Source organism: Leucopleurus acutus (assembly GCF_964270905.1).
Source record: "Leucopleurus acutus genome assembly, chromosome: 9".
NCBI classification, from domain to species: Eukaryota; Metazoa; Chordata; class Mammalia; order Artiodactyla; family Delphinidae; genus Leucopleurus; species Leucopleurus acutus.
In genome coordinates this window covers 26,763,672-26,777,584 of record NC_139144.1, presented here as the reverse complement: position 1 = coordinate 26,777,584, position 13,913 = coordinate 26,763,672, and the positions used below count along the sequence as shown (strand labels likewise).

The 13,913-nt window shown below is 34.7% G+C and overlaps 1 protein-coding gene across 1 annotated transcript in view; it reads left to right on the top strand.

Moving 5' to 3' along the window:
* The window catches only part of SEMA3C (semaphorin 3C), a gene marked incomplete at its 3' end in the record, with an annotated part of 182,254 nt that extends 168,862 nt beyond the window's left edge, over nucleotides 1-13,392 (top strand). Inside the window, exons 15-17 of the mRNA XM_082846102.1 lie at nucleotides 6,924-6,991; nucleotides 9,117-9,247; nucleotides 12,979-13,392. Of these exons, the coding sequence (XP_082702228.1) occupies nucleotides 6,924-6,991; nucleotides 9,117-9,247; nucleotides 12,979-13,392 (613 nt within the window). The remainder of the gene's footprint in view (nucleotides 1-6,923; nucleotides 6,992-9,116; nucleotides 9,248-12,978) is intronic.
* Nucleotides 13,393-13,913: the final 521 nt, after the last annotated feature.

The window sequence follows — 13,913 nt, the reverse complement described above, 5'->3', positions numbered from 1 at the left end:
CTGATGAACATAGATGCAAAAATCCTGGACAAAATACTAGAAAACAGAATCCAATAACACATTAAACGGATCATACACCATGATCAAGTGGGATTTATCACAGGGATGCAAGGATTCTTCAATATACGCAAATCAATCAATGTGATACACCACATTAACAAATTAAGGAATAAAAACCATATGATCATCTCAATAGATGCAGTAAAAGCTTTTGACACAATTCAACATCATTTATGATAAATGCTCTCCAGAAAATGGGCATAGAGGGAACCTACCTCAACATAATAAAGGCCATATATGACAAACCCACAGCAAACATCATACTCAATGGTGAAAAATTGAAAGCATTTCCACTAAGATCAGGTATGAGATAAGGGTGTCCACTCTCACCACTCTTATTCAACATAGTTTTGGAAGTCCCAGCCACAGCAATCAGAGAAGAAAAAGAAATAAAAGGAATACAAATTGGAAAAGAAGAAGTAAAACTGTTACTGTTTGCTGATGACATGATACTATACATAGAAAATCCTAAAGATGCCACCAGAAAACTACTAGAACTAATCATGAATCTGCTAAGGTTGCAGGATACAAAATTAATGCACAGAAATCTCTGGCATTCTTACACACCAACAATGAAATATCAGAAAGAGAAATTAAGGAAACAATCCCATTCATCATTGCAACAAAAAGAATAAAATACCTAGGAATAAACTGCCTAAGGAGGCAAAAGACTTGTACTCAGAAAACTGTAAAACACTGAAGAAAGAAATCAAAGATGACGAAAACAAATGGAGAAATATACCATGTTCTTGGATTGGAAGAATCAATATTATGAAAATGACTGTACTATCCAAAGCAATCTACAGATTCAATGCAATCCCTATTGAACTACCAATGGCATTCTTCACAGAATTAGAACAAAAATTTTTACAATTTGTATGGAAACAGAAAAGACCCTGAATAGCCAAAGCAATCTTGAGAAAGAAAAAGAGAGTTGGAGGAATCAGGCTCCCTGACTTCAAACTATACCACGAAGCTACAGCAATCAAGACAGTATGGTACTGGCACAAAAACAGAAACATAGATCAATGGAACAAGATAGAAAGCCCAGAGATAAACCCATGTACCTATGGTCAACTAGTCTATGACAAAGGAGGCAAGGATATACAATGGAGAAAAGACAGTCTCTTCAATAAGTGGTGCTGGGGAAACTGGAAAGCTACATGTAAAAGAATGAAATTAGAACACTCCCTAACACCATACACAATAATAAACTCAAAATGGATTAAAGACTTAAATGTAAGACCAGATACTATAAAACTCTTAGGGAAAACATAGGAAAAACACTCTTTGACATAAACCACAGCAAGATCTTTTTTGACACACCTCCTAGAGTAATGGAAATAAAAACAAAAATAAACAAATGGGACCTAATGAAACTTCAAAGCTTTTGCACAGCAAAGGAAACTATAAACAAGACAAAAAGAGAACCCTCAGAATGGGAGAAAATATTTGCAAATGAAACAACAGACAAACGAGTAGTCTCCAAAATATACAAACAGCTCATGGAGCTCAATATCAAAAAACAAACAATCCAGTTAAAAAATTGGCGGAAGACCTAAATAGACATTTCTCCAAGGAAGACATACAGATGGCCAAGAGGCACATGGAACGATGTTCAACATCACTAATTATTAGAGAAGTGCAAATCAAAACTACAATGAGGTATCACCTCACACTGGTTAGAATGGGCATCATCAGAAAATCTACAAACAACAAATGCTGGAGAGGGTGTAGAGAAAAGGGAACCCTCCTGCACTGCTGGTGGGAATGTAAACTGATACAGCCACTATGGAGAACAGTATGGGGGTTCCTTAAAATACTAAAAATAGAACCACCATATGACCCAGCAATCCCACTACTGGGCATATACCCTGAGAAAACCATAATTCAAAAAGAGACATGTACCACAATGTTCATTGCAGCACTATTTACAATAGCCAGGACGTGGAAGCAACCTACATGTCCATCCACAGATGAATGGATAAGGAGATGTGGCACATATATACAATGGAATATTACTCAGCCATAAAAAGAAATGAAATTGAATTATTTGTAGTGAGGTGGATGGACCTAGAGTCTGTCATATAGAGTGAAGCAAGTCAGAAAGAGAAAAACAAATACCTTATGTTAACGTATATATGTGGAATCTAAAAAAAAAAAAAAATGGTACTGATGAACCTAGTTTCAGGGCAGAAATAAAGAGGTAGATATAGAAAATGGACTTAAGGACATGGGGTCAGAGGGCGAAGCTGGGGCGACATGAGAATAGCATCAACATATATACACTACCGAATGTGAAATAGTTGGCTGATGGGAAGCAGCAGCATAGCACAAGGAGATTGGCTCAGTGGTTTGCAATGACCTAGAGGGGGTGGGATAGGGAAGAGGGGTCGGAGCCTCAAGAGGGAGGGGATATGGGGACATGTGTATGCATATGGCTGATTCACTTTGTTGTGCAACAGAAACTAACACAGTATTGTGAAGCAATTATACTCCAATAAAGATCTATTAAAAAAAGTATAAAGAATTCATACCACTCAATAGCAAAAATACAAATAATTTGATTAAAAATGGTCAGAAGATCTGAACAGACATTTTCCAAGGAGACATACAGATAAACAAGGGGCACATGAAAAGATGTTCAGAATCACTAATCATTAGAGAAATACAAATCAAAAACCACAGTGAGTTATCACCTCATACCTGTTAGAATGGCTATCATCAAAAAGTCAAAAAATAACGAGTGTTACCGTGGATGTGGAAGAAAGGGAACCCTTGTGAACTGTTGATGTGAATGTAAATTGGTGCACCCACTGTGGCAAAGTGTATAGGTTCCCGAAAAAAATAAAAATAGAACTACCATGCAATCCAACAATTCCACTTGTGGGTACTTATCCAAAGAAAACAAAAACACTAATTCAAAAAGATATATGCTCCCACATGCTTATTGCAACATTATTTTCAATAGCAAACACATGAAAACAACCCAAGTGTCCATCAGTGGATGAATGAATAAAGAAGATATGGTAGATAGATAGATAGATAGATAGATTGATTGATTGATAGGTACATACTTACATACACACACACAATGGAATACTCTTCAGCCATAAAAAATGATGGAATCTTGCCATTTCTGACAACATGGTTATACCTTGAGGGCATTATGCTAAGGAAAATAAGTCAGACAGAGAAAGACAAATACTGTGTGATCTCACTTTTATGTGGAATTTTAAAAACAACAACAAAAGCGAGCTCATAGATACAGAGAACAGATTTGTGGTTGCCAGAGGTAGGGGTGGTGGTGGTGGGAAAAATGGGCAAAAGGGGGTCAGAAGGTACAGACTTCCAGTTACAAAATAATTGTCATGGGTATGTAAGGTAAAGCATGGTGACTGCTTACTAATACTGTAGTGCATATTTGAAAGTTGCTAGGAGAGTAGATCTTAAAAGTCCTCATCATAGGAAAAAAAAACCCTTTTGTAATTGACTATGTAAGGTGACAGATGTTAACTAGACTTACTGTGGTGATCATTTTGCAATATATATAAATATGAAACTGTACACCTGAAACTAATATAATGTTATATGTCAATTATACCACAGTTTTTCAAGTACAGATAGGAAAAAAAACATGTATCATGGCCTGAAAAAGAAACTAAGGATTTAAGGAGCTATCTTGATACCTCTAGCAGTGTCTTAATTCTATCACAGAGATCCAAAAAAATACTGTATATATATATATATACACACACATATATATATATATCCATTCTAATAGGTGTGAGGTGATATCTTATTGTCGTTTTGACTTGTGTGTGTGTGTGTGTGTGTGTGTGTGTACATATACACACATATATAAGGTATTCCTTGGCCTACGCTTACCTGTCTTTGGCTAGCATACTGGGAGTTTCATTAAAACTATCTATATGGGCTTCCCTGGTGGTGCAGTGGTTGAGAGTCCGCCTGCCGATGCAGGGGACACGGGTTCGTGCCCCGGTCCGGGAAGATCCCACGTGCCGCGGAGTGGCTAGGCCTGTGAGCCATGGCTGCTGAACCTGTGCGTCTGGAGCCTGTGCTCCACAACGGGAGAGGCCATAACAGTGAGAGGCCTGCATACCGCAAAACAAACAAACAAAAAAACTATCTATACTATTTAAATTCTCCAAATTATTCCCAAACTTTTTTAAGCATACAGTTATAGTGAATACAAAACATGTTTGCTGCATGAATTATTTCCCAAATTCCCATATGTAGCATTTGTTTTCTTTAGAGATTAAATAGTAATATAAAAATGATCATTTGGAGTATTTTTCATTTTCTTTAATAGTGTTAACTTACCTGGTTTTATTTCGATTGCACTATCTAACTGGAACACAAGGATCATGTAGAGGAATTCATAGGAATGAAAAACAAAAACATGTTCTTTGTATGGAAACAAAGAAGTACAGTTACACTTGGAAGTCAATGGAGGTTATATTTTGACATAATAGAGTTGTTAAGTATCATTGGCTCGGTAGTTTCTCTTTTTTAAAAAAAGTTTTTTCATAGTAAACAACATAAGCATTTTCCTCTTCACCCTCAACTACCTTTATTTGTGCATCTGTATCAAATATTACAATTTAATCTCAAATATTATTTATTATGGATTCAGACATGAAGTTGGAAACTTTAAGACAAGATAATCAGTTCACGCTTAAAGTAAATATCTGCTTTTTTACACAAGAAGTAGATGATTTCATTGTTTATCCAAAAGAATAGACTATAATGGCAGAAACATTGGCAACTTAAGCCAAATCCCCAATCCTAGATGCAATATAATATGACTGTCTACCCTCATGCTTTCACAATGCTATACAAATGCCTGAAAGGGAATCTACACATATAGAAAGCTCAGATGGCTGCTTTGTTGTTTTCATAATTTAAGCCAAGCCATAACAATGGTATTTGAATGGTATTTGAATGTCTGGAAGCTATGTGATACTGCAAATTCAGATCGCCCAGCTTGGAGGTTCATGTACTTGAGTAAACCGTAACACAGTGCTGATCACAGGACAATAAGTTTAACCATTGTGAGTGATATTGCTTGTCTAGATGGCTGAAAATGACCTGTTCAGCCATAAGAACTGTCATATGGTTCTCATATAATATACGCTCACAAGTTAGCTGGTAGTAAATAATGCTGTGACTTCAAAATATAGCAAATACAATGCAGTAAAAACCTGACATAGGATCTATTCTAAAATACAGTATTAATCGTAATTTCTGAGACAAGAGTGACTTCCACTAGTTTGTGTGTGTGTGATTATAAAGAAATATACAATTGAATAAGCATCATGTGGCTTTTTGGGAGAAACAATACTTAAATGACACAAAAATTGTACTCATATTTTCATAAATAGATGTATATAATCCCTTGATTATTTAAACTATTAACTATTTGCTGTAACCTTAAAATAATTTTTTTCATTATCATTGACTTTGAGGTTCATTTTGCTTTGCAAATTTTATAAACCCAGTGTGATTTTAATATTTCCCTTCTTCTTACTGAATATTTTAATTTATCATTAAGGTTAAAAATATTAAGAGACTTAACTAACCCAATTAAGTGATATACTTATCCATATATACTTTTCAGCACTGATAATAAACAACTGATCTACCCCTGTACTCCCAATATTCGAAGAGTGTTGCCTTTCTTCTCTCTTATAACCATGTTCATGTCCACGATTCATTGCTAAGAGAATTTCAGTTGCTCTATTTTGATTTGTTGCACTATGTAATACAATTGAAGCTAATATGTAAGTGAATCTAAGACAAGAAATTAAATAGTTTGCAAGTAACTTTAATTTAAATAATGACCAACTGTCAAAGGATGTAACTAAATTTTTGAAATGCTTAAGTTGGTGATATGTAACAACTAAATACCCTGAGTGAACCTTGATTGGATCCTGAATAAACTTTAAAAACTTCATAAGGGATATTTTGGGGACAAGTAGTGAAATTTTAATATAAAATGTGTATTATATAGTATTATTAAATAAATATTGATATCTTTAGTATAATAATGATATTGTTCTTATGTAGGGAAATTACTTATTCTTAAAAGACACATACATTTAAGGGTGTAAAATTATCATGTCTGCAACTTATTTTCCAAAGATCTTCATGTATGTGCATACACAGTATATACATGACATATACTTGCATATGAGAGAAAAAATAAATATGGCAAAACACGATTTATGAGTCTAGGTATACCATCATTCATTGTATTCATATATCCACTTTTCTGTAGTCTTGAAATTTTTCAAAATAAAAACGTGAAGGAAAATTCTTATTCTAGTAAATGAAAATTTTTGCTTAGCTTTATACTAAAAATCCATGTTTTCTGTATCTCTTGTTCTGGAAACTTTTTAGTATCTCTGGAAATGGTTTGAAAGCATTGACTTTTGTAAGAGAATTGTACTTATTTAAGAAAAAATTATAAGGAGGAAGATGCTAGTGAGTTTATACTTTGGAGTTACCATCTTAGAAAATTTTCTATGAATGTCTCTAAAATAAAAATTTACAATATTAACTTGGAATCTAGCATTTACCCAGGATGTACACATAATAGGAGGTTCATCTATCACAAGTGGTAGATGGGGAGAGTCTGAATTAATTCAGATTGAAAACAAGGTTAAGTACCCACACTATATTTGAAGCATTGAACAAAAAAATGGAGATAGTCAGACCACCTTTCTTTATGAAAGCTTAGGCAATCAGAAGATTGCAAAATTTAAACTGAAGTCTTTTAAATGTGGTATAATTGGCGATGTTAATTCTATGTCACTTGTATATACTTCTGTGCTTTATAGGAGGAGCCGACGACAAGATGTGAGACATGGAAATCCATTGACTCAATGCAGAGGATTTAATCTAAAAGGTAATTAAAAGTGGTCAAACTTGGTAAAGACTAGCAGTGCTCAGTATCACATTTCAGTAAGGGAAACCTTGTAATAGATTCAAGTATGTCATTTTAAAGAAAGATTCACTATAAAAAATTAGTGGTATTCATATATGGTAATTAAAAATTAAATATTATTTGTACGTATACTAAGAATTTTGTAAAACAAAAGTCCGGGAACACAGATACTTTGGATATGTTAGTAGGTAAGTCTTTCACAAAGATAGTAATTATAGATTTTCCTAGACATTATTTTCTTTCTGAAGAAAAAAATTTACTTATTTTTTTGTTTACCACTGAAGAAAATATAACATCTTGTTTGTTTGTTTTTTACTGTGTTAAATTACATAACGAAATTTACTATCTTAACCATTTTACAGTGTACAGTTCTGTGGCATTAAGTACATTCACAATGTTGTGCAACCAACACCACAACTTTTTCATCATCCCGAAGTTAAACTCCATAACCATTAAACACTAACTCCCTATTCCCCCTTCCCCAGCTTCTGGCAACCACTGTTCTAATTTCTGTCTCTATGAATCTGAATACTCTAGATATCTCATATAAGTGGAATCATACAATATTTGTCCTTTTGTAAATGGCTTACTTCACTTAGCCTAATGTCTTCTTCAGGTTTCATTCATGTTGTAACATGTGTCAGAATATTTTTTTTCCTGTTTAAGGTGAAAACATAATCCATTGTATGTATAATATATATCGCATTTTGTTTACCCACTCATCCATCAATGAACACTTGCACTGCTTCCAAAAGTTGGCTATTACGAATTATCCTGCTCTGAACATGGGTGTACTTTAGTGCCTTGGTTTTACAGTTTACAACCATTCCATTTACTTCTGGCAGTCCTGCCTTGTATCTTACAATTAATCTAATTCCTTTCTTCCCATCCTGACATGGAGATATTATGTTATTATACTTTTCCCACTGACCCCCTCCCTCCACCTCCACCCCACCAACAGTGGGACCTTCCTCCAGGCTCACCAAGTTGCTACAGAGGTACTGTTGTTAACTGTTAACACTGAGATTCCTGTTGCTAATCTTTTTGAGTCTGGGCATTTTTGTTTTTATTTAAAGAATGAAACTCTTGTCACTAACTACACTAACTACAAGAAGAAAATTGAGACACGTTTTGCTTAATTGTTCCGTACATCTAATTGAGGGAATAAAGCCAGGTTACTATTTCTCTGTTTGCTGAGTATTTTATAAATCCGAGTGTCAGTCATAGTGGTAAGAGTATTTGCAGCGGAGGTAATGATGAGCAAACAGCGATGTTGACTTTGTGTCAAAACCTGAGCTAAGTGCTTTTTCATGGATTATTTCAGTGCTCAAGAAATTATTCTTAAGTAAGGTCTATTCCTATTCCCACTTTATGAATGAGAATTCTGCCCATGTCTAAGCTACCACATGATTATACTAAATACTCTTCCTAATTTAAGAATTTCAGTAAAGAATGTCTGAAAATGTCTGTTTTAGAACCAAGTAAAACTGAAGCACAGGGATATTAAATAACTTCTCTAAGGTTACACAGCCAGTAGTGATAAAGTCAAGATTTTATCTCGGCTAAAATCTGATTTCAAAGATCGTTTTCTCAACCATTACATCCCACTGTGGCCACACCTTGCTTTCTGCCTTTTCTGCCTTTCCGAATTTAATCTATACCACACTGAGTATGGAGTTTAAGGGTGGGATGAACTTGGCTTCAGTATTGCCTGGCACTTACTAATTCTTTAACTAGGATATGTTTCCTCATAACTCACAGCCTCAATTTGTTCAGCTATGAAAAGCTGAGAAAATTTAATTCACAAAGATGTTATAATAATTAAATGTTCAAGATGATATTAAGTGTATTCCTTCGTGTAAAGTAATTCTTGAATAAACATTGATTCCCTTATATCTTTCTCTCCTTCCCTTTAGGTTAAACAAACCAGGCAAACAATGTATAATAGTCTGCTTGTTAAATGATTAAGACTGCCTTTGGGGTTTGCCACAGTCGCTCACAATTTTATAGAGAAACAAACATTCAAATAATAGAATATGTTCCAAATTCCATTGTCATCCTCTCTCCTTTTATTTTTGCTCTTCAGCATATAGAAATGCAGCTGAAATTGTTCAGTATGGAGTAAAAAATAACACCACTTTCCTTGAGTGTGTCCCCAAGTCTCCACAGGCATCTATCAAGTGGTTGTTACAGAAAGACGAGGACAGAAGGAAAGAGGTGAGTAACTCAGCAGAGCAGCAATCAGTCAGGGCTTTGGAAAGAGCATTAAATCACCATCCCTCAGTGAGGTTCAGATCAAATGAAAAAGGAAAGACATATGAACATCCTTTAATGTCTCTGGGATGACAAGTGCCACCTTCTTTAAAATGCTTTGTCCATAGAGTTGACGGATTAATTAGAAATCCTTTCTTCCTGCTCACCTTGATAACACAGTGATTAAAACAAGAGCTTGTGCACTCAGATGGGGGTATTGCTGTGAGGAAGCATTTGTAAAAGAAACAAGATGTGTGCAAATCCAGAAGCTAAGTTCTCATACAACAGCTTTGTGTGATTCACAAGATAAAAGGGGCTTTTAAAAAAGTTCAATTTTCCTCAGCAGGAAATGGTAAAGAGCATTTTTCTGCTGTGTGGTAATCTGTTTCCATTGCTTTATTATTCATAACTCCTGGGGTTTTGTTAGGTAATATGTGGAATCACTGTGTATGAGACCATTGCCTTTATTTACTGATATGTAATAAAAACCTCGATTTTCAAATAAAAGGACACTTATATTATTAACCTTTCACTGATTGTAAAGAGCTGCTTTAAAAGGAAAACATTGTAGGGCTTCCCTGGTGGCACAGTGGTTGAGAGTCCGCCTGTCGATGCAGGGGACACGGGTTCGTGCCCCGGTCCGGGAGGATCTCACATGCCGCAGAGCGGCTGGGCCCGTGAGCCATGGCCGCTGAGCCTGCACATCCGGAGCCTGTGCTCCACAACGGGAGAGGCCACAACAGTGAGAGGCCCGCATACCGCAAAAAAAAAAAAAAAAAAGGAAAACATTGTAAAACAGCATAGAGTGAAATATTATAAATAATGAATTCCATAATATTGATATCACGTTGTCCTGACAAATGAAAGGATAAGAAGAAAAATACATATGTATATATAAACCATTAAAGTAGCCTAGACTGCAGTGGTACTAACAGTACATCATAAAGTCTGATGTAGCAAAGAGAAAATAGAGCCTTCTGCATTTGTGTGTGTTCTATTGTAGACAGTTTCCGTACTACATATTAGATTAATGAGGGCTATGTAGAATGGATACAATCCCAAGATGTAGAACACAGGCATTGCATCAAAATTACTGAAACAGATATTGGCTCTTTATGAGAAAATACTTCCCAATTCTCAGACCTGCCTATCCAAAGATGTTATGAGCTGTTTAGGAAATTTTGTGTCCCCTGTCACTGGAATATTAAACCATAGGCTGATGACCACTTGCATAAGATGAGACATAACTATCAAAGATGAGCTCCATGCACTTCAGGGCCCCTTCTTGCCCCAGATTTCCATGATATAAAATTTTTTTTTTTAGTTTTTTCGTTCATAAAAAATTATTGTTTGAGACCTATTTTCTTTGCTATCAAATCTATCATCAAATTAGTCTTGAATTGTCTGTAGTCTAATTAATTTAAAATTATTTTGAATGGATATGGAGCATAAGAATAATTGCCTTGCAAAGTAATCTGGGGTAAAATTCATAAAGTACTATGGAGATTATCATACAGAAATGGAATTCTTAGGTTAGAACATGACATGTGGACATGAACCATCCTTCCAGAGAAAGTCTGTATGTGTGTATGTGAATTGGAAATCCAAAACTCAAATGGGGGCTTACCTAACATAGATAACATGCTTTTCTTTTATTCAGTAGAAAGTCCAGTGAAATAGTATATAATGAGTGAATGTAATTTCTATTATGTAAAATTGAAATAAATGAATATATACAGTCTTGAATACATGTCACAGGAATTATCAAATGAAATTTAAAAGGGAATGGATCATAAATTTTATCACTTTTATGGTATTTCTAATGTTCTATTTCAGAAGTTTCAAGAATGTGGAGACTCAAATATGACTATATTGATTTTTCTTCCAATCTCAAAAAACGAAGAATGCCATAATTTAAGACTATGAAAAAATTAACTCTAATGTAATTACGAAAATCTGTCCAGAATTCAAGCAGATCACAATTCTACTCAGTCTCACTTTAGTTGAATAAACTATTAACATTTAATTAAATTTATCTTAATTCTTCCTTAGTAGTTTAGGCAAACATACACATATTTCTCATATTAATGGTGTGCAAATATTGAACTTTTATTTTGAAAAGTAAGACAAATGGTAAAAAAAAGCTTGCAGACAAAAATGCAAATAGTTCATATTGAATAGCATAAGTGAAAACTAAAAGCCCTCCTCTTCTCCACATCAATACTTATTCCCACTTCTCAGAGTATAAGGCTGCTAAGAATTATATATTCCTCCAAATAGTCTCCATAATCTTCCTATTTTCCTCTCTCTCTTTCTCTGTCTCTGTCTCTCTGATACATACACACAGACACACAGACATACACACACACACACACACACACACACACACACACACACTTCATATCAGTACATGTGGAGCTACCTTATTTTTCTTGGCTGCATAATATTCCACTGTATGAACATACCTTAAGTTTTCTGAAGCTATCTACTGGTTACATTATTTCTTGTTTTTCCTCTTATCAAAAACATCATGTAAATGAATATCTGCATACTTGTATGAGTATATCTTCTATATAAATTCCTAGAAATAAAATGTCAGCACTGAATATTATATACATGCTAATAGATATTATCAAATTGGCCCCCAAAATTTTTCCCAATTTCACACAAATGGAAAAGGCTTTCTTTTCTTTTATTTCTGAATGCATTTCTACATTATTTAAAATTATTTTCAAGGCGCATTTAAACTTTAAAAATTAAATGAACATAAAAAATTTTGCTTTATATATTTCTGTCCTTACTTTTTCCTAATCTCTCTTTTCTAGTTCTGTTCTATTTTTTTGTATTTCAATACTATATTTTGCCTTCCCTTATTTTTCTTTGGGTCAAATTTCTTTCTTCCCTCAATGAAAGAGCATTCCTGAGTATACATGTGAAGGAACTACTCACCACTTAGGTTTTTATGTGTTCATTGACAATACTATAGTGGGAACTGTAAGGAAATGGATTTCAGCATTTAGTTGATATCTAGAAAATGATATTTTTTCCAGTATAAGCCTGTAAAGTAATTAAATATTCACCTCATAGCTTCTTATTACTTTTCCTTGGAAAGTAAAACCACTTGGAGTACTTACAAGATAATGAGTTCCAGCTTATTTTTAGTCATTCTTTGTGTTAGATAATAGGAAAAAGCCCTTGATAATGTTCAAAATGCTGCCTCTGCTTACAAAATTTTTAGTTAAGGGAATATTCATTCATTCATTGAAAAAAAGGCAAAATTCAACTCTTTAATTGTGGCTTCATGTTTTTACTCAATAAGTGAGTATTTTTGTTACAATAAAAGGCAAGAACTACAGGATAAAATAGACATTTTAAACTGTGAATTTCATTTATATATGTTGACTGTGATTTACATTCCAGAAACATCCCAAACTCTGGCTTATATGTGGAGAAACTACTTCTATACAAAGGGAATGCACTTTAAGCTATTTTGGGCAATATGAGTGATAACTTCACCCTCTCTTTAATAGATTCAGTACTGCTGAGACTAGATTTTCTGAGCAAAAAAAAAGGCAATGGAACTTACCAAAAATCTGTGTCCACTAAGAAGGAAGTTAACACTCTGTATTGTTGGTCATATCTTTTTAGAAGATATATAGAGTTGGCTATTCAGAACTTTGATATCTCTCTTTTAGGTCAAGCTGAATGAGCGAATCATAGCCACTTCACAAGGACTCCTGATCCGCTCTGTTCAGAATTCTGACCAAGGACTGTATCACTGCATTGCAACAGAAAACAGCTTCAAGCAGACCATAGCCAGGATCAACTTTAAAGTTTTAGATTCCGAAATGGTGGCTGTTGTTACAGACAAATGGTCTCCATGGACCTGGGCCAGCTCTGTGAGGGCTTTACCCTTCCACCCAAAGGACATCATGGGGGCGTTCAGCCACTCAGAAATGCAGATGATTAATCAGTACTGCAAAGATACTCGGCAGCAACATCAACACGGAGAAGAATCCCAGAAGATGAGAGGGGACTATGGCAAGTTAAAGGCTCTCATCAATAGCCGGAAAAGTAGAAATAGGAGGAATCAGCTGCCAGAGTCATAATGTTTTCTTAAATGGGGCTTATGCTTCCATCGGTAAATGATCTGTCTTCAGTGATCAACTTCTGAGCAAAGAATCTTGTGCTTTACCCATGGGAAATTCCTGAGAAAGGTGGTTACTCACTCCTAAAGGTGAACGTTACATGAACTGAAATGAGTATGCATTTTCTTGTATGATATTGACTAGCACTAGACATGTCATGGTCCTCATGGTGCATAGAAATATTTAACTTAACCTAGATTTTATTTATCTTTATTTACCTTTTCTTCAAAACCAACATGGCGACTATAAAACTAGAATTCTTACATCCCTTAATTGAACTAGGGCCATAACCTGTGATCTTCCATCCTTGCTTTAAGGGTTTAGAGTTCTGTCAATCATTTGTATACAAGACCAAATGCCAAGTTCACAATTTTTACATAGTAAAAGTTATATAAATGCATGTGACAGAGTAGTTGTCAAAAGAAATGTAGAATAGAAAAGAGACAAGGAAGAGGGAATCTAAAACACGAGCGATTTTCATA